Raw genomic sequence first — 27,083 nt, 5'->3', positions numbered from 1 at the left:
AAATCACGTAACAAGAATTCTTACCCGCGTACAAAATATATCGCGTAGAAATAATATTAGCGATACTTGCAATTCCATATAACCGGAGAATATATACACACTTATATAACGATTCCACGTATTCGACATAATGAAATAGAATATAAGTATCGTGCTTATGAATTAGTTCAAAAATTACCAGTTGTTACATCGTAGTTGAGAAAAGATTGTAGAAAACACACGGCGTTAGATTGTGTGCGCTAGATATTTAGACTATATTTGAGAGTCTTGTTTACACGAAGAATAGGGTAACCTCGAGTATTTATTTAGTTACCGACTCGTGAGCAAATATTATGTTATAGTCGAGATAATTATTTTATCGTTATTATTTTATTAATTTGGAATTAGTCAGGAGAATATTATAATTAATAATCTATATATTTAATTATTTTTATACTGGTATTTAGTTATTAAAATATTTGTATTTATTAGGAAAAAAAACCGATACGAGAAAATAGGAATCGAGCTGAGTAAAACCGCAATTATCGGGACGGAACATGGGGCCCAAGTTGTAAAACTTGGAGCCCGAGTATTTTGAGTAGTTCCCAAGTAATTATGTGGTTAAGAAATAATTAGAGGGCTATTAAACTGATAATTGCAATTAGGAAATATAGTATAAAAGCAAGGAAATTAGGTCAGTACTTCCTTACCAAAACAAAACAAATGGGAAGGATTGGAGATTTGGCGAGAGGAGAATCAAACTTGCAGAATCTCAATTAATACCTTCATATTTTAAGGTATTATTACTTCTTTTGCTTAAATTAACCATTTATGGAGTATAATTTAGTTTGATGTTACATTTTTCTTGACCCCACCAGCAAACACTATGCTCTGCTTTGGCTTTATACATATAAAATACCTAACTTAAACTTATTCTCTTTCAAATTTATGAGGAGAGTAGAGATTTTATATGCATATATCTAAATAGGGTTCTTAATGATGAATTGAAGCATTAAAAATTGGTGGTTGCTTTGGGTTATTGCGAGATGGGTTGGAATTGATTGGTGGAAAAGGGACTGGGTTTGTGTTTGTATGTGGGTGAGTGCGTACTGGTGTGTTGGGTGTGTGTGTGGCGTTTATGAATCGAGTGTGTGCGTAGGTAGTCAGGGTGGTGGGGAAACTACGGAATCATCGTCAATGGTGAACGGAGCTTCTCGGGAAGCGGATGGCGTCGTGGGTGTTGGTGGTCAAAACCACCTCAGTAGCGACTTTGGGGAAAAGGAGAGATGGAGAGCAAGAGAGAGAGAGAGAGAGAGGGGGGGGAGAGAGAGAGAGAGAGAGAGAGAGAGAGAGAGAGGAGAGGAGGGAGAGCTGTTGGTGAAGGTGGTAGGCCGCCGGAAATCTTTCCGGTCGACAACGGTGATGATGGGTTAAGGAAGAGGGAGAGAGGAGAGATAAGGGGAAAGGATGGACTGGAGGTGATGAGGGCAGTACCGTAATTTCATAATTGAGATAGTAATTAAAATAAAAATAATAAGTTGAGAAATGAGAGTTTGGGATAATAAATACTCCCTCCGTTTCAATTTACATGTCCTTGAAGAAAATTTTTTGTTTCAAATTATTTGTCCACTTCAATTTTCAATGCAAAATCATATTTCCAAAGTCAATTGTACTCCACATATCTCTTATTTATATTTCCTAGATCAATCTCACTCCACATATTTTGATCATTTAATGCAAATTAATTTGTGAACATTAACATTTCCTAAATTGTGTGATTTTTTTAAAGTGGACATCTAATTTGAAACGGAGGTAGTATTAATTTTGGGGCTAAATTTGAGAAGATTGATAATAGAACAATAAATTTGGAAAATAGTAATAAAGTGAGAAGTGGAAGAATAAGTTTGGGGTGAAAAATATGAAATGAGATTAACTAATTAATAATATTTGAAGACTAAAATGGAGTTAAAAAGAATATTTTGAGAAGTGTAACTTATAAAATGTGGAGAATTTAAATAGAGAATAATAATTGGTTAGAAATGTTTGTAAAATAAATAACAAAAGTGGGAGTAATATTGGAAAAAGAAAGATTTTAATATAAATCTTGAGGATTTCATAGATGAATTCGAGTATTAAGTTTAGTTAGTAATAAATAATTTAATATGCGATCAAATTGGAGAGAATGCAACTTTGATGATTAAACATGATAACACTAATAGAAAAAGGAGAATAGACATCACACTTTAGACATCACTTTGTATTGACACTGATGTCAAAAGTATTTGTTACATCGTTTTTAACAAAACCGATGTCAATTTGAAACTTTGACATCAGTTATTTTATGAAACTGATGTTGTTTTCTAAGTTAAAAAAAAAAATTAGCCCGCGCGTTCCCCTGCGCTCCCCTTTTCCCTACCTAATTGTTTCCCTCCATCTGCCTTAAAAAAATTTCAACATCTCCCCCCTCTTTTCAACTTTACCCCAATAAACAATAAACTCTAAAACAAATCAAAACCAATAAATTAAAATCTAAAAACAAATCAAAAACAAAAGAAGACAAAAACAAATTAGAACACTCTCAGCTCACACAACTCGAAGCTCTCTCGTAACTCTCTCGAAGCTACCCCGTCGGCGACTCTCTCGAAGCTGAAGCTGAAGACCCCATCCCCATCATCAAAACTCTCTCGAAGCTTAAGCTCACCAGCTCTGTGTTCTCACCAGCCCTATGTTCTCACCAGCTTAAGCTCGAAGTCGGAGGTTATAAATCAAAGCCGGAGGTTATAAATCGAAGTTGAAGGTTGAAAAGCTCAGAGATTGAAGAGGTCGGAGTTCAATTGAAGAGGTCGGAGGTTAGAGCTTCAATTAGGTAAGCTTTAAATTGGGGGTTTCAATTTGAAACCCTAATTTTTTAATTACTCGAGTCTTTGATTATTTAATTGTGTGCTCTGTACGTGTTCTCACAAGTTTTGGAATTCAACTCCGTGTGCTCGAAGTCGGAGGTTATAAATCAAAGTCGGAGGTAATAAATCGAAGTTGAAGGTTGAAAAGCTCGGAGATTGAAGAGGTCGGAGTTCAATTGAAGAGGTCGGAGGTTAGAGCTTCAATTAGGTATATAAGCTTTAAATTGGGGGTTTTAAATTGGAGGTCGGAGGTCTGTTTCTTGCATGTCAAATTTTAATTAATTTTTATATTTCTAGTCTCCTAGCCGAATTAGTTGTAAGCGAGTCAGTATAACGAGTAAATGTCTGGGTTGGCTGTTTGTTCATGTAGTGTTAATCAGTTCTGAGTTGCTGGGTTGTAAATTTGTGCTGCGTTTTGTCCTTTACGGGTCAAACACTGATGTGTATTACTGAGTTGTTGATCTTTTGCCCGAGTTTTGCTTGCATCTAGTCTGGTAGAGTAGTTGCATCGAGTCATAGATGTTCGGATTAATTGTGTTCATTTACTGAGTCGTTTCCTCTGTTTTGCCGAGTAAACACCGAGTTGGTTGAGTCGTAGTTCGCTATTGGTTTAAACTGAGTCGTTTTCTTTGCTGTGTTTTTCTCGAGTTGCTGTTAATCATCGAGTTTTGTAGGTTGATTGTTCTTCCTGGGTTTTGCTTCGATTCAGGGTTTTAGTCGTATGTTGAATGCTGAGTTTAGGTCGAGTCTGGGCTGAGCTTTTTAGTCTGCTAGCGGAGTCGAGTCAAGGCGCCGAGTTGTGTGTTACTGAGTCACATCGTTTATGCTTCTGCATGTAATCTGTTGTAGTTTACTTTACTTTGTTTAGCTTTGAGTCGAGTCAGGGCTGAGCTTTTATTTAAATTTTTGGTTAGGTGTAATCTGAGATTTTAAGCTTTTGTGTATGTTTGAGTTTTGCTCTGTTCTTTAGATTCTTTTAGGAGTTGCCGCATTTCTCCGAGTTGTATGCTGATTTCGGTGGTTACAAGTTAATGTTTTCTATGTTTTATGTGATTAATCTTCTGTTTTAAAACTTTGTTTTAGCCTGCTAGTTTAATTCACTAATTATTTTAATTTTATAATCTAATTTTGGTTAATTATAGTTTGGGCCACTGGTTGATGAAATATGATCTTCTGGTTGCAGTTGGTACTTGTGGTGCCATACTTATTTCTGTCGTCTTTCTTCTCCACAGAGACTCACTTGTTTCTGGTTGCAGTTGGTATGTGTCTCTTTCTTCTCTATTTAATTTTAATTTCTAATTTTTTAGGAATGTTATGAAGTCATATCACTTATACTGATTTTTTTATGCTCTGTTTAGTTGTTCTGGAGTGTACATTCATGAAAATATAACTGTGCTCGTAATGGATGATGGGGGTGTGTTATAAGTTCAGGGGAAAATAGAATAGCTAGCCTTCTTGGAAATATTAAATTATGTAAAAAAGTAGATGGAATAATGCAATAAGATAAGTACTCAAATGTCGAATTAGAGACCTCAGAGAATGTACGAGGCTACAAGCTAAAGAATGGGAGCCAATTACCATATATGGGAGATTTGCTCTTCCTTTTAAGTTGTCTTATTAACAGAGTGGGTTGTTACAATGTAAATAAAAAAATATGAATGTATTATATGAGAATATGTTTCACTTTATCTTTTAACTTCTACCTGAACTTAAACTACGCTCTTGTACTAGTTCCTATGTGTTTGTTTTGGACTTTTGAAACTTTGCAGTGGACATAACTTGTGTCAGCAAGTGTTAAAAAACATATAAATCTTGCAATTGTTGCCTTGTTATAAACAACCTTTAGGGATTATTATTTTAATCAATAATAATTTTATTTTTCTTCCAATTGTTGCCTTGTTATAACAACGTTTAGGGATTACTAAAATTATTGTTGATTAAAATTATTATTGATTAAAATTGTTGCCTTTTCTTTTATTTTTTCAGGCCTGCCGTCTTAGTTGCACTCAAGTTCTCTAAGTCGACTCATTCTCCTTAATTTACAGGTTAGTCCATCAGATTTATAGCTCTTTTCAGTGCTTGTTTTTTGTGGTTTCTTTTCTTGTTTGCTTGAATTGTTATGGTTGATTGGTTCCAATTGTTTTTGTAGTATAGTTCTGTTTTGATTGGTTTCTTTTCTGGTTTCTTTTCTTGTTTGCTTGAATTTTTAAGCTATGCAGAGAACAAAACTCAAAATCAAATGATAATCAAAGGTTTATGGTTCGCTGTATCCAAGTTCTTGTTTACTTAAACTATATACTTTTTTTCTTTTAACAAAGACTTAACCCATAAAATGTAACCATAATCCACCACTGCCTGTTAATGGAAGTACATAGGGTGTATCAGCCCTACATTTTATATGGTGTCCTGTATACAAGTTCTTGTTTACTTTAATATTCTATTATATGTGCAACCTGAAATATAGTTATTTGTGTAAAATCTTGATATCTTCTTTTATTTATATGTTGCCTTTAATTGACTAAAATTTAATTGACATTTGTTGCCTAGATGAAATATTATCCAGGAATTTTATATGTGTAAATAAATGTGTGTGTGTGTGTGTGTGTGTATGCTTCTAGCTAGACTTACAAATTTTTGGACATTTGAAATCACAATCAGGTAGGAAGTAGATTATCCATGGAGAAAGATTGGATTTCGAAAGATAGGGATTCGTTAAAATATGAAATCGGGGTTGAAAAGTTTTTAATTTATGCCGAGCAAAATTGTGAAAATCCCAAAAAAATACCTTGCCCCTGCTCCAAATGCGTCAATTTCAAGAAATTTCCGGTCAAAATAATTAGGGGTCACATCTATGAAAATGGCTTTAGGTTTGGGTATATCGATTGGATTTGGCACGGAGCCAAGCCTATTAGGTCATGTGGTGATCGCACACTGCCCCCTGATGAAGGGGAGCAGAATGTAGATGTATTCCAATACGCTTTTGAAGCTGCATTGGATGCTGTGGCTGCTGCTTCAGAAGCTGCTGCGGTTTGTGAAGCAGCATACAATAATCTGCTGGGTAATTCGGGGGTGGTGATTACGATAAGGACTCGCATGAATTTAAGAGGTTTGTTGTTGATGCTCAACAACCTCTATTTGAGGGCAGTGACTACACCAAATTTGATTCTGTGTTGAAATTACAAAATTGGAAAGCGAGATTTGGGGTTAGTGATAGCGCCTTCAGTGATCTCTTGTCTACAGTTGGGTCCTTGCTTCCTCAAGATAACGTCTTGCCTGTAAACGCATACGAAGCTAAGAAAATTTTATCAAATTTAGGCCTCGAGTATGTAAAATTCCACGCGTGTCCCAATGAATGTGTTCTCTACAGGGGTGTACATCAGAATTCTTCGGAGTGTCTGAAGTGCCATCTATCTCGCTGGAAGGTGGGGAAGGATCGCAAAGTAAGGCATAAAATTCCGGTGAAAGTTTCATGGTACTTTTCGATCATTCCGAGATTTAAACGGATGTTTAAATCCCCTTCGACGACTGAATTATTGAGGAATTCAGGATGGCCAGATGCGCCATCCTGCTGACTCACCTTCTTGGCGGAGTGTCGATTACAGGTGGCCAACCTTCGGTAATGAGCCAAGAAATCTTCGGTTAGCTTTGTCAGCCGATGGTATCAACCTGCATAACAATGGTCTAACCAATCGTTATACTTGTTGGCCGGTAGTATTGGTGACATCTAATCTTCCTCCGTGGTTATGTATGAAAAGGAAGTTCATGATGTTAACTACATTAGTTTCCGGTCCACATGAACCAGGTAACAACATTGACGTATTCTTACAACCGTTGGTGTATGATTTAAAAAAGCTTTGGGATGAAGGTGAACCGAATGTATACGATGACCACACAAAATCTTTATTCACTTTAAGGGCAATTTTGTTGTGGATGATAAATGATTTTCCGGCATATGGAAATTTGTTTGGCTGTGTCAACAAGGGTTATTTAGCCTGTCCAGTATGTGGTGATGATACCATAGCTAGATACTTACCTTTTAGTAGGAAAATATGTTATCAAAGTCATCTTCGGTATTTGCCTAGGCATCATCTATACCGGAGGAAGAAGACAGCCTTTAATGGTGAACAAGAGTTTAGGCAGCCAAGGCAACCCCTTTCTGGACAAGACGTGTTAGCGCAACAGGAAAAAATTAACTTTAGTTTTGGAATGGAAGTAAAGAAGTCAAAGAAGGTGGACTGTGCTTGGAAGAAGAAGTTTGAGTTAGAATACAGGAAGTTCCATCATGTCCGTCACTGTCTCGATGTTATGCACATTGAAAAAAATGTGTGTGATAGTCTAGTTGGGACGTTACTAAATTTGAAGCTCAAGTCCAAGGATAGTGAGGCGTCTCGTCTTGATATATATGATGGACATGGGGGTCAGGCCTGATTTAGCTCCAGAAGCACGTGAAAAAAGAACTTATCTGCCGCCTTCCTCTTTTACTCTAACAAAAGCAGAAAAAAGAAAAGTGTTGAAATCACTCTCATCGATGAAGCTGCCATATGGACATTCATCGAATATCAAAAATTGTGTATCTATGGCCGACTTAAAAATATATGGTATGAAGTCTCATGACTGCCATATACTCCTTCAACAGCTCCTCCCAGTAGCAATTCGTTCTGTACTCCCGAAAAATGTTAGAGTTACCATAATAAGACTCTATTTTTTTTCAACACTTTGTGCAGCAAAGTTGTAGATGTATCAAAGCTTGATAAATCCTATTGAGATTCAGATTATTAAGCCTGATAAACACTTCTGAAATCCCTTCTCCGGGATTGGAACCAAACTGTTCATACTGAGCCATCAGTATCTCTTTCTTGTTTTCTCTGACTTCATCTGAGCCTTCATTGATAATCTCTAACGTATCCAGATTTGCTTGGCGTTCGTACAATTAACAACAGCATTGTACATTACTGGATCTAGAGATTCCACCAAAATCAGTTGAAGAGCGTCATCTAAGTTCATCTGTTCACCCTCTTCATCTGTGTACTCATGAAGTTCTTTCGGAATAGTCAGATGCCGTATTAACACACCATCTTCTTCGTGTGCTAATATGACTTTCATCGGAATAGAAACACCCTTGTTTAATATCCCGATATATTTTCTGTTGGTGGTGCGGAGGAATAACAACATATGCCTCTTCCATAGGCCAAAGTGTTCCTTGCTGAACGGTGGGATTTTAATGCTACTGATCTTTTGTGTACTCATGTTTAAGGATTTGAAGTGAATAGTGTTTGGATGAGATTTGGATTTTTGAAAGAAAAATATTTTAAATCAGAATTAATTTTTGGAATAAAATTAATTCGAATAAAAAATATTTGGACGTTATAGAGTGTGTATAGGATCGGATACGGAAAAATGGTATCAACCGCTCTGATACCAATTGTTAGGTCCTGAAACGATTGTAGAAGGGGGGGTTGAATACAATCGTCACTAAAAATCACGACGGAATAATCTGATTTGAATTAAACTTGTTAATCAGATTTTAATTAATTAATATAACAATGTTTTATATAAGTCATTATATAATTAATAAGGTTCGTTTTAATGTCCACTAAAGTTCGTAGAATAAATTCGACAGGATGTATTCTAGTTTAGTGATTAAAACAACCGAGTGATCAAAGCACAGAAAACTGTGGATATAACAATAGCAAGTTACAAACAACTTGAAAGCTTTTACAATGCTTGAACAACTTAGAAATGAAGAGGTGAAGCCATATATATATAGGCAAAACACTTGGAACTAGGTATGACATTGAAAGAAATGACTTTCTAGCTTAGGAACGACATTACAAAGCAAAGCCATGCCAAAAGGAAGGAAGGAATGACATATTAAAGGTATGTCATACTGATACAAACGGTATGACATTATTTTCTTGGCCTTCAAGGGTCATTTGGCATGACTTAACTAGCCAAAGTCATAAGGAATCAAGAGGTATGACTTAATAAGACATAGAGCATCAAAGGGTATGACATTCTAAGTCATACAACACAAGTCATACACACATATCAAGAATGTCATACTGACTGACACGGTATGACTTTCTTAAGTCATACCAACGAATGTCAGAAGCATGTAAACGGTATGACTTTCTATCAGAAAGTCATATCTACTGAATAAACCATGAAAAGCTTATCAGAATGACATTTTTAAGACATGGGAGGAAAGCCATGATGGGAGACACGGTATGACATTATAGAATAATGTCATACCGACTGCTATAATGCATAAAACAATTGTTTTTAATTAAATAAATATTCAATAATCACTAAATTAATTATATTAATTATATAAATTCATTAATTAAATTAATTCGAAGGTGAATCAATTTAATAAATAAATTATACAACCAATTTAATTATTTTGATAAGTGAAGTGATTAAAGAAATATTTATATAATTCTTTTCCTCAAGCAGCAGGGACTCCAGACATGTTTAAACGTTGTAGATCTTCGTCTTGATTGAACGGCCACTTATAGTTGATGCAGAACACTTAATCTGAGTAGCTGACACACAAATGTACTGTCTGGTTCATCTGTATCTAGCTTAATTAAATTGTTTATTAAATAAACATTTGAGATGTGTCTTGTTCGTTGATTCTTTGTCTTCGTAGTTCTTCTTCATTAGTAACAATAGTATGGAATCTTCTGAATAAATAAAGTATTAAAACTTTATACCTTCTGGACTTCTGGACGTGCTACAAAAGATTATTTGTACACTGAGGCTTGAACATATTAATGAACTTCTTCCAGTGGTGTGCAGCAGCATCCTGAAATTCTTCAGACATATAATTTCAATAAATCACTTGACGTTCTTCGTACGGATTCCTTCAACAGTACTTGCTATTTACCTTGCTTTCTTATCAGAGTTGAGTTGGTACCTCTTTAATTACAAATAGGCTAAACATATGCCTTTCAATCTCCCCCTATTTGTTTGTTAACATAACATGCAAATTATCGAGAGGATAACTCAACTAACTGATAAGACAAAGGATTAAACATGAATTGTAGATAGCAAAAAGTTTCTGGTATTTAATTAAACATTGACCAGAATTCAAAAGATTACATTAGATTACAAAAGGATGTTCTTATTGAACATATATTACAAATCCCTAATGAATCTAAAGATCAACTTCTCCTTCTTAGATATCAGAATTGTGAAGGATAGGAGTTGATGGTTCTTCCCTGGTTGGCACTTCAGATGTAGTGGATTCACCACGCTTCTTTCGTTCCCTTGCCAGAGCCAGTTGATGAAGTACTTCCAATTCGACAGGGTCTTCACGGAAGTCTGATGGCTGAGATTTTGTAACATTTTTCATATTTCGGAAGTACTGAGCAACATTCTTTCGAGTGCAGTAAGCAAGAATCACATCATCAGCATCAGACTTAGCTTTAGAAGCGAAGCCCTTGGTTCTTAAAAGAGTGTTGGCAAGAGCAAGTTGCTTAGCGGGATACTTTGGCAAGGCTTCTTTGCTTAGATAGACAGTGATGAAGATCTCCTTGTGAACGAACTTTACACAGTACGGATTCTTGACAACCTGAGGACTGTTGAATACAGCACATTCCAGCAGTTTGTCACGAAGGAGTTCGTTCAGGTTGGAGCTGCACTTTACCTTGTTCTAAAGCACCCAGAGCTCAGATACAGAGAATGATTTCAGAGATTCGACAGATAGTCTGAAAGAACCATTCCTCTGTGTATAGACAATTAGCTCCCATTCTTCTAACAAGTTATTGACTCCCACAGTCAAATAATTCAATTCCAAAGCAAAGGCATGCATAAAGACATCCTCGTCAGGGTTTACCTCTCGAAGATCATAGATCAGAGATAAGAACTTTTTGTCGTTGAAAGGTTCCCTTTGAGGTCCATTGAATATTCTCTTTGCAATGTCCCAGCTTTTTCTGACTTTCCTTTTAATATCAAGATTCTTCTGCTTGCACGCAGCATCATAGATTTTCTGTTTCTCGATCTTGATTTGCTCATCTGTGATCAACTTGTCCTCTAGAAGTTTTTGGAAATCTCGAAGCTTAAGCTTCCTAACTTCATTTTTAGCTTTGAACTTCCAGACATTCTCCTCATGCTCTAGATCAACAGGTTCTTCATCCTGAAACAAATAACTCTCATTAAATTTACCTTCTTCTTCTGCTTGACGATAGGTAGCATCGAAGACGTCATCATCATCCATATCATTTAGATAGTCATCATAACTATCAGAGTTGAAGACATTGTCGGACTGATGTAACGGTTCTTTGCCTTTTGATTTATCAGATTCTTTGTCAGGGGCAGATCCAGAAGTGGTATTCCCCTTGTTGCTTTCATTTGAGCTATTGCCTCTATCATCCCTGTCACCTTTGTCTTCTCTATTCTCCCCCTTAGCTGAGGGATCCTCTCCGGAGGGTTGATCATCAGACTTGTTTGAGTTCCTGAGAAGTTGATCAAGTTTGTTGTCGATGGAATCAAACTTAGCCATGTAAAGTTCATGATTGGATCGCATTTCAACAGCTAACTCATGGATCTCTTCTTTGAGCTCATCCCTGTAAGAACTGTATGGCCTTTCCTCTACTTTCTCTGCTAGGGTCACCAACTGTGCACCCTTCAGTTTCTCATTTTTGGCAATCATTCTGGCTAATTTAGCTCGTAACTTAGCCATTTGTTCCTCAAATAGAGCAGTATTAGTGTGTGCACTCACCTCACGTACACTCAGAGCTGTTTCACTAGCCTCTCGTGCATGTGTATCGCTCGGTGTTTGCCTTACATCACTCTGTTCATTCACTCTGCCTGCTGTACATGTATAAACTACCAATGTCCCTTGAGATGGGAGCAAAGGTAGTGGAGGAACAAATTGTCCTCCGGATGCCTGTGAGGGCAGATTAACTTGCACGCTGCCAAGTTCCGCCTGATCAGAAAAGAAAGTGTGATCAGCAAAGTTTTCATACATTATACATTGATTTTGAAAATCTGTGCGCTCAGTAAACATAGTAACCTGTGTATCTGTTTGGGCTTGCACTAGCGTGAGTGCAAGTGCATTGCTTGACTCTATACAACTTACCGCGGCAGGACGGTCAATTTCAATGGCCTCATCCTGTAGAGAGAATGGGTCCAGAGCCTGTTTTATTGCCATTTCAAAATCTAAACCTTGTTGGGAAGGTAAAGATGAGGCTGCAGTTGTCTCCATGGCTTCCACCCTTTGCTTCTTTGAGGGAGACAGAGCTGCGGGTTGACTCAGAAAACTACTCGTACTCCGTTTCCTTACAACTTTACGAATAGGTTGCATTGAAGTGTTGGTTGATGTGTTTGGAGAAACGAGAGTTGGTTGAAGTGAATCATTAGCTAGGTTATGAACCTGTGTGTTGTCAGGTTCATTGCTGGCAGGCTGGAAAACAAAATCAAGGTCACACACAAGATCACACCCATAATCTGACGTATCAACATTAAAATTAGATGAGAAGTTAGAAAGTACCTGAGCTACCTGTAGGTCCTGACGAAAGGACTGCAGCTCCTGCTTGATGGGAGAATCAGAGTGGAGAGGTTGTGAGGTAGATTGTGTTTGTGGTATGATTTGGGATTGTGTGGTAGTGGTTTTGATGAAGATGGTTGATTTTCGAAGAATATGTATTCTTGTGGTTGATCTTCAAATGAAAGGATATTTTGTTGTTGATGAGTAGGGGAGTGATATGATGATTGGTTGGAAGAATGGTGAGATGATTGTGCTTCTTAAGATTGTTGGGGTGATTGTTGTTGAAGTTGTTGAGGTTGTTGATGTGGTTGTTGGATTTGGAGGGGTTGAGGTTCTTGCGGTTGTTGTTGCTGTTGTTGATTCTGTTGTTGCTGAGGTTGAGGAGGAGGAGCCACTTGAAGTTGATATGGCTGCAGAGGAGCATTGAACATTTGAAGCATGTGAGGAGTGGTGATAAGAGGAACAGCTGCAAATTTATTCTTATTATCCAGCTGTGTCATCAACTTAGTGCAGGCACGAGGAACTGGTGCCACTGGAGAGTTGGAGTAGTGTTCCTTCTCAGCGTCAGTCATATTATCATTCAGAAATAACATGATAAATCTTGGATAAAAGCAAGCAACCTTCGCATTTTGCTCAACGGATCTGTTCCTTAGTGGTCCCAACTTGGAAAGAATAGCTTGCAGTATAAGCTTACCAAAATTGATTGGACGATTATAAACAATACTGAACCCAATATTCTGAAGCAAAGAAGTTATGACATTGAAGTTCTTGCGAGTGGTAGGAGCAAACACTTTAGCCAAAGTGTCGAAAAAAAGGTCCCACTCGGGCTTCAGATTGCCTTTCAACATTCTAGGCAAATTGATCTCTCCCTGATATAAAATTGTCTCGAAGAATTGGGTGAGTTCATCTTCAGTAGGGAGTTCAGCAAAATTCTCCCTCGGAAACCCAAGTATTCTATTCACATCATCAGTGTTGATATGAATAGTACGTCCACCATGTATTTCTCCCGACATCCGATGATTATCCAACAAAGTAGTATTCAGGGGTGTCGAGTAGAAGTCCTAAATTGGCTGTATCTGGAGTTCTGCATGAGCTGTAATAGCAGTGCTGACGAGCGACTGACTATTCAGAAAACGGACCCACGGTCTAAACCGAGCCAAACTTGCTTCTGGATCGAAGAATCCATTCAAATTCGTCTCCTCAATTACAAAACGACCGGCCATTTTTAAAATTAAAAATTGAATTAAGTGAGAATTTTTCAAATAAAATATTAATTCTCAAATTTCTCACAAATATCAATTAATTAATTAATTAATAATTCAATTTATATATGTGTAAAATCGAATTAAAATTTAATTAATTTAAAATGGCAAATGCAAAGTCCCCAAACAATGTCTTAAGCTCCAATAACTTCAAAAATCCCCAAATAAGCTTCACAAACCCTAAAACTCGAAGTCAAGGCAAGGGGGTTTTAAAATCAGTTGATACAAACGAATTTAATCCACCACAAATCACTTCAAATGGGTAAACCTCAGTCAAATAATCACAGAACTGGCCTAAAATCGTCCAGAATCGTTCGAACTCAGTGCAAATTGGTGACTCGTTCGAACTCGCGAAAAAGGTTTGAAACTCGGTGAAAATCCGGCAGCAATTCAAGATGATTTCGTGATTAAACACAGTAACCAGCAAGCATTAAGCTTGTACAAGAGTAACCAGCAAGTTTTTTAATCGAAAACTTGAAAAACTCGAGCTCAACAATGACAGTGCGAGATGTGTGTATTGAGGGAGATGATGAAAATAGGTATGGGATTCCAAAGATATATCATATGGCTGTTAAGTGGTCGGTATGACTTTCCTAGGAAAAGTCATACCGTGCGCCTGAGAATGATATTCTCGGAGCGCAGGTATGACTTTTCTTTGAAATGTCATACCGAAGTCTGAAAGGGGTAGAATAAGGCCTCGGTATGACTTTCTTAGAAAAGTCATGCCGCATACAAGAAGCGTATGAGACAATTCACAGCCGGTATGACATTGTTTAAAAATGTCATACCGAGCTTAAAAACAGAATTTTTAAATAAAATAAAATAAGATATTATGAATTTTTGATTAATTAAAAACAATAAAACCTTTTGCACATTTAATCAAAAATCTAATACACATAATATATAATATATTACACATATATTTTGTAAAATTCAACTTTAATTAAATATAAATACTTATGAATTTAACTTTAATTCATTAAAATGAATTAACTTAAAATCAAATGTTTATGCTTAATTAATTTTGAAAAATACAAAATAAATACATATAATTATCTAAATGCATGGAGAATATTACAAGGGAGTATGCAGCACTTAGAGAATTATAGAAACATATATGAACATGCACAATTACACAGAAAATTATCAGATAATTTACAAACAATTATATAAAATCTAATAAAATACATATAATTACACAAAAAATTCACAAAAATATATAATAATATATAAAATACATATAAAATATATACAAAGAGAATCATGGCATATTTAACATCCCTAGCTCACAAACCAACTTAGAGAAAGTGGATTCATCAAGCGGTTTAGTGAAGATATCCGCAATTTGATCAGTTGTGGGTACGAAATGTAACACCACGGTACCATTCATGACATGTTCTCGAATAAAATGATACCTGATATATATATGTGCTTGGTCCTGGAGTGTTGCACTGGATTGTTTGAAATGGCTATGGCACTGGTGTTGTCACAAAATATTGGAATTTTGTCGATAGAAATACCATAATCATTTAATTGATTCCTGATCCAGAGAATTTGAGCACAGCAATTGCCAGCAGCTATGTACTCAGCTTCAGCAGTAGAAGTGGACACTGAGTGTTGCTTCTTGCTGTACCAGGAAACCAACCGACGTCCTAGAAATTGACAGCTTCCAGACGTACTCTTTCTATCAATCCTGCAACCTGCATAATCAGAATCTGTATAGCCGGTTAAGTCAAAACTAGTATTCTTAGGGTACCAAATACCTAAACCAGGTGTACCCTTAAGATATCTAAAGATTCTTTTGACGGCTATAAGATGTGATTCTTTAGGATCAGCCTGAAACCTAGCACACAAACATATTGGAAACATAATATCTGGTCTACTAGCAGTGAGATAGAGTAATGAGCCAATCATACCTCGATAGCTTGAGATATCAACTTTCTTACCAGATTTATCCTGGTCAAGCTTAGTGGCAGTGGCCATGGGTGTCTTTGCCGGTGAACAGTCTTCTAGATTGTACTTCCTTAGAAGATCTCTGACATACTTTGACTGGCAAATGAAGATTCCATCTTCCTTTTGGCTTACTTGAAGACCAAGAAAGTAGGATAGCTCACCCATCATACTCATCTCATAATTAATCTACATTAACTTAGCAAATCTCTTGCACAAGTTATCGTTAGTAGAACCAAATATAATATCATCAACATATATTTGAACAAATATCATATCATTATCATGCAATTTGTAAAAGAGAGTTTTGTCTATGACACCTCTAGTGAAATTATTTACAATTAAAAACTCAGAGAGAGTGTCATACCATGTCCTTGGTGACTGCTTGAGCCCATAGACAGCTTTGAATAGGAAGTATACAAAATCAGCAAACTCTGGATTTTCAAAGCCAGGGGCTGTTCCAGATATACTTCTTCTTCCAGCTTTCCATTCAGAAATGCACTTTTCACATCCATTTGATAAACTTTGAAGTTGGAGTGTGCAGCAAATGCAAGAAATATTCTGATGGCTTCAAGACGAGAAACTGGAGCATAGGTTTCATCGTAATCAATTCCTTCTTCCTGAGAATAACCTTTTGCAACCAGTCTGGCTTTGTTTCTCACAACAATGCCATCACCATCTAATTTGTTACGATAGACCCATCTAGTTCCAATTGTAGATTTATCCTTAGGCCTTGGAACCAGGGCCCAGACTTCTTGTCTCTCAAATTGATTGAGTTATTCTTGCATGGCAAGAACCCAATCAGGATCAGCAAGTGCTTCATCTATTTTCTTTGGTTCTAGTTGAGATAGAAATCCAGAAAATAAACATTCGTTAGACGTAGCACTTCTAGTCCTTACACCAACATCAGGATCACCAATAATCAGATCAAAGGGATGATCTCTGCTCCAAATCCTTTCCCTTGGAAGTTGTGTCCTTGATGATTCAGCAGTATTATCATTAGGCTGATGTGTATGACTAGTTGATCCACCAGCTCCCCCTGAGCTGTTGCCAGGTTGACTTGATGATCCACCACTAGCATCAGTGGAATCTCCAGCACTATTGCCATTTCCTCCACCATTGCCTGGATCATTATCATTGTTGTCATCACCTGTTGCAACCTCAGGTGGCACATCATCATCTGAATCAGAATCTGGATAGTTGTCAAACTTCAGAGATTCAGATGCATTAGCAGATTGTAAACTTGGTAGTTTAGTGTCATCAAATGTTACATTGACACTAACTTTCACTGACAGAGTATCAATTACAAAAACTCTATAAGCATTATTTGTATAACCAACAAAAATTGCTTCAGATGCCTTTGGCTCAAACTTGTTCAAGTTATCTTCTCCATCCTTGAGAACATAACACTTAGCTCCAAAGACATGAAGATGTTTGACATATGGTTTCTTGTTGTTATACAAATGAAATGGAGTTTTCATATGATCCTTGTTGATCAAAGTTCTATTCTGGGTATAGCAGGCAGTAGACACAGCTTCAGCCCAAAAGTACAGTGGAAGCTTTGATTCAGCAATCATAGTCCTTGCAGCTTCAATCAGTGTACGATTCTTTCTTTCGACGACTCCATTCTGCTGTGGAGTCCTTGGTGCTGAATATTGCCTTCTAATTCCCTTTTCAGAGTAATAGTTGATTAGAGTTTGATTCTTGAATTCAGTGCCATTATCTGACCTTACAGCTTTCACTGGCACACCTTTATCCAATTCAACTGACTTAATATGATCAATCACTGTCATCGGGGTTTCATCCTTAGAAGCAGGAAGTAAACCCAAGTAAATTTCGAGAAGTCATCCATAATAACCAAGGCATATCTTCCTTCATCAATTGATGCAACATTCACGGGGCCAAACAAATCCATATGTAGTAAGTGAAGTGGACTTGTAATGGTATTGATGGTCTTGCCTTTGTGAGATGCTCTCTTCGCTTTTCCTTTCTGACAAGCTTCATAGAGATCGTCAGTTGAGAATTCCAAGGAAGGCAAACCTCTCACTAGATCTCTCTTGACTAGAGAGTTCATGGTTTTGAAATTGAGATGTGAGAGCTTCTTATGCCATAACCAACTATCTTCAGCAGACGCTTTGGCGTAGAAACAGTGAACTTCGTTTCCTGGTCCTGAAGACAAATCAGCTATGAATATATTGCCTTTCCTTATGCCACATAGCGAAGGACGCTTATCCTTGATATGTTTAATGATACATATCTCTTTTTCAAAATGAACATAATATCCCTTGTCACAGAACTGACTGACACTCAGGAGATTATGTTGAAGTCCTTCAACTATAGCAATATCTTCTATGATGATCCTTCCAATTTTGTACTTGCCATATCCCACAGTACGACCTTTGCTATTATCAGCAAAACTGACTGTTGGGCTAGCTCCTTCTCTTATGTCTTCCAGCAGGGATCTATTGCCAGTCATGTGCATTGACGCTCCACTGTCAAGCACCCAAGTAACTCGTACAATTCCACTGGCACCCTGCAAAAGACAACTTGATTAAACCTTCTTTGGGACCCACACTTGATTGGGTCCAGCAAACTTAAAGAATTGATTTCTATCAGGTAATACAACAGAGCCTTTTGGACTGATACTTGGTTCTGATTTGACTGAACTTACTTCTTTAACAACAGCCTTATAAACCTTGGATTTAGGCTTTGGAACATAAGTCTCCTTCCTAACACGAGGAGGACTAGCAGTCTTTGATCTAGCATGCTTATTGTTTGTGTGTTGTCTAGGAGATGTGTTTTCATTTTTAGCATGCAAATTTCTAAAATAAGCAGACATCATATTGAAAGCACAGGTCATGCAATTATCAACACCACAACATTTATGACATGCATCAAAAACAGGAACAACAGAAATATCAGTCACAGTAGTCGGAACATCAATAGTATCTACTCTAACCTTGTTAACAGATTTAAAGTTCTCAGTAGAATGACATCTATTGTTCTTGTTCTTACTATTCACAAAATTATTAGGCTTGTTGAATTTAGTTCTCTCAGAGTTGACACCTAAACCAGCTTTGGGCAATCAAACATTGCCTTTCACTTTGATTGGTTTCAGTGATGTCAGGATCTCATCTCTCTTCTCATTACTCTCTTTCATTTTAAGGTCTTCCTGTTTAAGTTCATATTTAATGACAACAGGAGTTTCTAACAGAGCTTCAGCTTCTGAGGATTTGAACAGGGGTTGAGGGGAATCTTTCAAACAAAAGGAATTCCTCTCTCCTCAGCACTCTTCTTAAATTGAGTAATGTTACTAGCCTTACCTACAGATTTGTTATAGTCAAAACCTATTCCAACAGTTCTCTTGATCTCTTGTTTATTATTAAGTTCTTTGACTATAGTGGAGGCATCCTTAAAGGCTTTACATTTCACTTTCTCTTCGTCTAGCTGAAGTCTTAAAGCAATCTCACCTTTCTCTAGAACTTTGACTTTGGCAACTTGTAATCCTAAATCCATAGTCAGTTGTTCAATTTTAGGTTTTAATACGTTCATCTCATTCATTTTATAAGCATGAATATCTAAGACTAATGTATCAATTTTAAGATTGGTAGCTTTCAACTTTTTAATAGCATCATCTCTTTCAAGTCCTAATTGCATAAAAAGTTTAGGGCATGTAGGATCTACCTGAAAGCTTCCAGCAGGATGAGGTGAAGATGATCCAGCATTAGCCATAAGAGCAACATTCCCTAGCTGCTCCTCTTTATCACTATTTGTATCATCCCAGCTTTTCCCTTCTGCCAGATAGGACTTGCTTTTAAAACTTTAACTTCCAGAAGTACCCTGATGCTTTCTCACTAGTGCATCATACTTCTGCTTCAGCTCGTCGTAGGAATCTTTTCTCTTTCCTTGAACCTTGGGCTGTTTGCATTCAGTTGCAAAGTGTCCTGGTTCACCACAGTTAAAGCATTTGAACTTGCTTCTATCCACCATCCCAGTCTTGTATCCTCCTTTGCTCGTAGAATATGAGTAACCTCCTTTTTGAAACCTGTTGACTGTAGGTTTGTACTTGTAGGAGGGGTTCTTCCTGAATCTCATGTTTCCAAACTTCTTGGCAAACAGTGATAGAGATTGATCTTCTAATTGTTCTAGCTCTTCCATTGTATAGAACTCTTCGTCACCACTGGAAGAAGCAGTCTGACCCATCTCAGGTACAACAAATTCATGAGTAGTCTTAGAAGGAACAACAACATCCTTCTTTTCTTCCAGTACAAGTGACTCAACAACTAGAGCTCTCGAATGGTTCAGTGTTTTACCCCAGCCATATCTCTGTTTACTTTGAACTTGTTCAAGTTCATAAGTTTTCAACACTCCATAGAGTCTCTCCAGAGATATCTCATTCAGATCTCTGCTTTCCCTGATGGCAGTGATTCTGTGTTCCAGATGTTCAGGAAGTGTTAAGAGAAATTTTATGTTGACCTCTTTCTTGTCGTAGTATTTCCCATTTAGATTTAGATTATTAATCAGATTATTATTAAGTTTGATAAACACTTCTGAAATCCCTTCTCCGGGATTGGAACCAAACTGTTCACACTGAGCCATCAGTATCTCTTTCTTGTTTTCTCTGACTTCATCTGAGCCTTCATTGATAATCTCTAACGTATCCCAGATTTGCTTGGCGTTCGTACAATTAACAACAGCATTGTACATTACTGGATCTAGAGATTCCACCAAAATCAGTTGAAGAGCGTCATCTAAGTTCATCTGTTCACCCTCTTCATCTGTGTACTCATGAAGTTCTTTCGGAATAGTCTAATGCCCTATTAACACACCATCTTCTTCGTGTGCTAATATGACTTTCATCGGAATAGAAACACCCTTGTTTAATATCCCGATATATTTTCAGTTGGCGGTGCGGAGGAATAACAACATATGCCTCTTTCATAGGCCAAAGTGTTCCTTGCTGAACGGTGGGATTTTAATGCTACTGATCTTTTGTGTACTCATGTTTAAGGATTTGAAGTGAATAGTGTTTGGATGAGATTTGGATTTTTGAAAGAAAAATATTTTAAATCAGATTTTTGGAATAAAATTAATTCGAATAAAAAATATTTGGACGTTATAGAGTGTGTACAGGATCTGATACGGAAAAATGGTATCAACCGCTCTGATACCAATTGTTAGGTCTTGAAACGATTGTAGAAGGAGGGGTTGAATACAATCGTCACTAAAAATCGTGGTGGAATAATCTGATTTGAATTAAACTTGTTAATAAGATTTTAATTAATTAATATAACAATGTTTTAAGTCGTTATATAATTAATAAGGTTCGTTTTAATGTCCACTAAAGTTCGTAGAATAAATTTGACAAGATGTATTCTAGTTTAGTGATTAAAACAACCGAGTGATCAAAGCACAGAAAATTATGGATATAACAATAGCAAGTTACAAACAACTTGAAAGCTTTTACAATGCTTGAACAACTTAGAAATGGAGAGGTGAAGCCATATATATAGGCAAAACACTTGGAACTAGGTATGATATTGAAAGAAATGACTTTCTAGCTTAGGAATGACATTACAAAGAAAAGCCATGCCAAAAGGAGGGAAGGAATGACATATTAAAGGAATGTCATACTGATACAAACGGTATGACATTATTTCCTTGGCCTTCAAGGGTCATTTGACATGACTTAACTAGCCAAAGTCATAAGGAATCAAGAGGTATGACTTAATAAGACATAGAGCATCAAAGGGTATGACATTCTAAGTCATACAACACAAGTCATACACACATATTAAGAATGTCATACTGACTGACACGGTATGACTTTCTTAAGTCATACCAACGAATGTCAGAAGCATGTAAACGGTATGACTTTCTATCAGAAAGTCATATCTACTGAATAAACCATGAAAAGCTTATCAGAATGACATTTTTAAGACATGGGAGGAAAGCCATGATGGGAGACACGGTATGACATTATAGAATAATGTCATACCGACTGCTATAATGCATAAAACAATTGTTTTTAATTAAATAAATATTCAATAATCACTCAATTAATTATATTAATCTTATAAATTCATAAATTAAATTAATTCGAAGGTGAATCAATTTAATAAATAAATTATACAACAAATTTAATTATTTTGATAAGTGAAGTGATTAAAGAAATATTTATATAATTCTTTTCCTCAAGCAGCAGGGACTCCAGACATGTTTAAACGTTGTAGATCTTCGTCTTGATTGAACGGCCACTTATAGTTGATGCAGAACACTTAATCTGAGTAGCTGACACACAAATGTACTGTCTCGTTCATCTGTATCTTGCTGAATTAAATATTCTTTATCAAATAAACATTTGAGACGTGGCTTGTTCGTTGATTCTTTGTCTTCGTAGTTCTTCTTTATTAGTAACAATAGTATGGAATCTTCTGAATAAATAAAGTATTAAAACTTTATACCTTCTGGACTTCTGGACGTGCTACAAAAGATTATTTGTACACTGAGGCTTGAACATATTAATGAACTTCTTCCAGTGGTGTGCAGCAGCATCCTGAAATTCTTCAGACATATAATTTCAATAAATCACTTGACGTTCTTCGTACGGATTCCTTCAACAGTACTTGCTATTTACCTTGCTTTCTTATCAGAGTTGAGTTGGTACCTCTTTAATTACAAATAGGCTAAACATATGCCTTTCAAAAGTTATGTCCGAAACCGTTATTTTCCGGAAGCTTGTATAGCCGAAACATATTTGAAAGAAGAATCTGTAGAATTCTGTGCAGAATTTTGTAGAAAGAGTTGCACAACTGCCGGTCTTCCGAAGGACCAAAGCAAGCTTTCCGGTTCTTTATCGGTTGCAACACTAAGATCTGTTGAAGAAAAAGAACGAGATGAGGCGCACTTACATGTTCTTTTAAACAACAGTGAAGTGTTTCCGTATATTAAGTAAGTCAATTAACTTTATCTTTTGTCAATTCATCTTCTTGTGAGCATTCTTTTAGTTTCTAACTGAAATGATGCATTTTCGAAGGATGCATAAAGGATTTGTTGGAAAGAATTTATGCGGGGAAAAAAAAGAGTATTCAGTGGATGATTGGAGAGCATAACAGGTTATTCGCTGATTGGTTTCAAAATAGGGTTGCTACTGAATTAAATGAGAATGGCCAAGGTGTTTCAGAAACGATAAGGTGGTTGGCAGGCAAACCATCATTTACTGTGTTTTGACTTATGATGGTTATCTTGTTGACGGGGTTCGATACTTCACAAAGGAACGAGACGATGCAAGGGTTGTCCAAAATAGTGGAGTCTCTTTAGTTGCTAGAACAGTCCAAATTTCTAGTGCTAAGGATTTAAATCCCATAGAGTGTGATATAACATTTTATGGGAGAATTGAAGAAATATGGGAACTGGATTACCACTCGTTTAAAGCCCCACTATTCTTGTGCAAATGGGCAGATTGTGACAAAGGCGTCAAAGTTGATGAACTTGGCTTCACACTTGTGGACCTTAGTCGACAAGGTCACAGGAATGACAAATATGTGTCTGTTGATCAGGTGAAACAAGTTTCTTATGTCGAAGATCCCATTGATTCTAGTTGGTCAGTCGTGTTAACCTCAACAAGAGACTACCATGAGATCTACAATGATGACGATCTTAGAGACACAATCTTAGAAAATCCCCTCTTCTGCTCTAAAATCCCCATAGTTGATGTTGGTGCTGAAGACGATGACGATGAGACTGCTGTTGGAAATCAAAGGGAAGATGGCGAGGGAATTTGGCTGAAAAAGATATCCAAGGATTAATATTAGCAATCAAGAATAATATTTACTATATGTACATATAATAATAAAAACACCAGGTATTTATTAGATAATATATGTGGGTTCTTGATAAGAATTATTGTTAGATTAAATATATCTGGGAATTAATTCTGTTGTCGTTTCTGCATGTAATAAATCAGTTATATATTAAGTCTGAAATCGTTTGTTTTAATTGTTTTGCAATAGCACAGTCTCTGTTTGTTATTGTTTTTATACATAAATGTCTAAGTATATGTTAAACAGTTAGCAGATAAATAATGGACTTGTAAATTACGTTTATTGTGCTTAATATCCAATGCATGTACATTCACTATTCTTTATCATTTATTACTATTTCAATTTTGTTTTAATTTATCGTTTTTACTGCAGATTGAATGGCAAAAAAGGGGAAAATAACTAAAAAATAGTCTGAACAAGTCATGGACAGAGTGGAAGATGAGAAGCAAAAAACTGACCCCCCACAAGTGGAAGAATCAGCACCTGAGCTAGAGACTGCCTCCATTCCTCCTGCAGATGTTGCCTCTCCGCAGCAGACAGCTCCACAACCCACAGAAACAAGTACACAGTCAACCAAAACAAGGACATCTGGAGGAACGCGAAGTGTTTGTGCTATGCACAAAGTGGTGATAAAGAAAGCGCGAGGAGAAAATTTCAAAGTACGGTTTAATCAAGTTGGACTTCCAGTTGGAGATGGCAGGCACAAACTGCAGTCCTATCTAGGAATGCTAGCAAGGACAACGGTGCCGATTGACATTCCGTCTTGGCCAAAGGTGGACCCTAAATTAAAAGAGAAGTTATGGAATGATCTTCAGGTACGTCAATTAAGTGATTTCTTTTTATCCTATTCCTTGCTTAAATTTCTTTTTAAAATTTAATTAATCAGTAAAAAATTTAAAATAATAAATTAGATTAATATAGTTCAGTTATTTCTTTTTATGCTATTCCTTGCTTAAATTTCAGCTGTGGTAGTTTAGGATTTGAGACTCACCTAAATTCAATTTCCTATTCAGGATAATTAAAATTCCATATTCCTTATGTCGTTGACTTGTATGCCCTTCAGGATACGTTCGAAGTGACTCCAGAAAGTCAGAAAAGAATTCTTCAATCAGCAGGTGCAAAATGGAGAAATTTTAAAGCTAAATTAACTGCCGAACATGTGCTCCCTTATATTGGACAGAAGAAGAAGTTATCGAAGCCACCAAAGCAATATGCATTCGTTGGTAAGAAGGCTTGGAGACGATACGTTACATTAAATCTGTTTTTATTTGTTGAATGTTTATGCACTTAAAAATTGTATGACCTGTTTTAATTTATTATCATGCATTCAAATGTATACAGAAAACAAATGAAAAGTATAGTAATACTGTGGGGAATCGGAAATACCCACACCAAGGGTCAAGAAAGGGATATATCGGGTTGCAAGAAGAAGAGGTAAGAGTTCCATTTTTATGTAATCTTTACTTCTTCATGACTATTTATTAAATGTGTCTTAATTTTTGTAATAGATACGTGAAGGGAGGTTGGAACCAGATGAAGTACCGGACAGGGCAATTTTGGGGAAAAAAGCTCGCGTGCCAAAGCATGGCATGATTGACCCAAAGTTAGCCAAGTTACATCAAAAAATTGTAAGCCTTCTATTTTTTCCTTATTTCATTTCTAAATCCACATCTGATTTGTTTCTTTTTTTTGACAGGATGACTTATTGGAAAAGCAAAGAAAGGGTGAATTCAAGCCGCAAGGAACTAATGATGTGCTTACCACTGTGTTAGAAACTCCAGAGCATTTCGCGGGGTTGGGAGCTTCATACCACCAACCTTGTTTTTTGATTTGCCGAAACAGAAAAGGAAACGGATTACCAAAGAGGAGTTGTTGGCCCATGATGAGAAGATGAAAGAGGAGTTCGAGCAAAAAACAAAGGATTTAGAGATACAAATTGCAGAGTTGAGAGCTTTGATTGCTGCGAGCAATATTCATTCACCAATATTGTCCGACAAAGCAAGCTGTCCAGGGGAAAAAGAAGAAGAACAGGAACAACAGAAGAATGTGAAGAAAAAAAAAAGAAATTGCAAAGAAACTAATGGTGGATGAATTGATGGTAGATGATGCCAAACAGGATGAAAATTGTTTTGCTATTGACCCTCCTCCACCTCCACCAGAACAGAAGGTAAACGTAAACTCTATAATTTAATTACTCCATGGAATGCATAGTGATGTATATTATAATCTGCTTTATCTGGTTTTTTCATACTTGAGAAATCAAATTGAAATAGATGTATATTATAACTCTATGGTCTAGTTTTGTAGTTTTAAATCCATTTTGCCATGTCTAATTTTCAAGAATATGTGACATTTTAATTAATATAGGTTGAGAAAACATTAAAGTTTACTGCTTTATCTTCTAACTGACCGTCAACCGGATGCATTAATAATATAGATTTGTACTTTATTTATCCAGGGTCCGCGCAAATGTGAGATGGCAGTGGACAGCATTGATAATAAAGTTGCTTTTGGTGTTGCTTTTGAAGAGGGAGATGAAATGAGGCATCTACAACCCGGATTTGTTCGTGTCGCGGTGGACGGAAGCATCAAGGACGATGCCCTGGTTCCTGTACCGATAGTTGGTGAGATAGAAACCGTCCACCAAGCTATTGGCTCTCATTTAGCATGGCCAAAGGACATGATCATTTTCACCGGAGCTACTTGTTCTGAGGTATGTCCCAATGCTTTCCCTTTTTTCTGTTCAATTGCACTAAAGTGAAAAAAACTTTATGCCTAAATATTTCTTTACAGAAAAAGAAAAAACCGCAAAGTGAGGTGCAGAGAGTGCATGCGCTTTTTAATTCGGTGAAGCCGAAGGAGGATGTGCCTCCTCGCTTTAGGGTGTTGTACAAATTTGCAAAAACAGTGATGAAAGAAAGTGGAAACTCGATACCAGTTCCATGTGATGTTGATATCTTTGGAATCGAAAGAACTATTTATCTACTCGATGAGAGTGTGCTTTCACTGTTAGAGTTTAAAATGATTGGGCAGGCGGTCATATCAACATATATGACGTAAGCTGTTTTTTTAATTCTTCTCTTCTTGTTGTCTCATTTTTATTTGTAGTGATATTTACGGAGAATAAATTTTTTATTTGAATTTTAAGGTATTTGTATTCCATGTTTCGGGATACCCCGGGTAGAGATCTATCAACCTCATTTTCATATCTTCATCCATCAGCATATAATCTGAATGATGAATTTGAAGCTTATGTCGTACAAAGGCTGAAAGATGGAGTTCTTCAGATGAACTTCTTGCCTTTTAATTACAGGTATGACTCTCAATCTCTCTTTTTGTTATGTGCCTTATTTTTAATTGCAAGTGTCCGGATAGGGAAGCTCGGTACTTGCATGTGCAATTTTTGAACCTCATCATGTGCAATTTTTTTAATTCCTACTTTGACTTAATAAAAACAGTTCACATTGGATTTTGATAGTGATCTGGGAATCCGAAATTTATCTCCTCAATTCATTGCCACATTATCCACATCCTGAGCAACTAGAGAAGGCACTAAAGCGGTAAAGAATTTAATAATCCATTGATTGTAATTACTGATTTTTTGGGTTTTGACATTATATTTGTCAATTAACTTCTACAGAGCAGTGAGGTCTTATAATGCTCAGGAGGGACGGGT

At 36.6% G+C, this 27,083-nt stretch overlaps 1 protein-coding gene and 1 long non-coding RNA gene across 7 annotated transcripts in view; one reads left to right on the top strand and one right to left on the bottom strand.

Annotated features, from left to right (window-relative positions):
* LOC108210889 (uncharacterized) overlaps positions 1 to 27,083 on the bottom strand; it is a 37,589-nt gene that overhangs the window by 3,921 nt on the left and 6,585 nt on the right. The window lies entirely within an intron of this gene.
* LOC108210887 (uncharacterized) lies at positions 706 to 26,519 on the top strand. 2 transcript variants are annotated; one of them, XM_064090735.1, is made up of 11 exons: positions 706 to 2,845; positions 2,944 to 3,087; positions 4,063 to 4,138; positions 4,866 to 4,924; positions 23,780 to 24,222; positions 24,471 to 24,630; positions 24,749 to 24,841; positions 24,916 to 25,035; positions 25,104 to 25,574; positions 25,866 to 26,120; positions 26,201 to 26,519. In XM_064090735.1, exons 9-11 carry the CDS (start codon positions 25,488 to 25,490, stop codon positions 26,465 to 26,467), a joined length of 609 nt encoding a protein of 202 aa, XP_063946805.1. In that variant the 5' UTR covers positions 706 to 2,845; positions 2,944 to 3,087; positions 4,063 to 4,138; positions 4,866 to 4,924; positions 23,780 to 24,222; positions 24,471 to 24,630; positions 24,749 to 24,841; positions 24,916 to 25,035; positions 25,104 to 25,487; the 3' UTR covers positions 26,468 to 26,519. The 2 variants fall into 2 exon arrangements, 1 of the variants encoding a protein (XP_063946805.1); XR_010290533.1 differs by lacking the exon at positions 26,201 to 26,519.

This window comes from Daucus carota, chromosome 3 (assembly GCF_001625215.2).
Source record: "Daucus carota subsp. sativus chromosome 3, DH1 v3.0, whole genome shotgun sequence".
Lineage (NCBI taxonomy): Eukaryota > Viridiplantae > Streptophyta > Magnoliopsida > Apiales > Apiaceae > Daucus > Daucus carota.
This window is presented reverse-complemented; position numbering and strand designations above follow the sequence as displayed.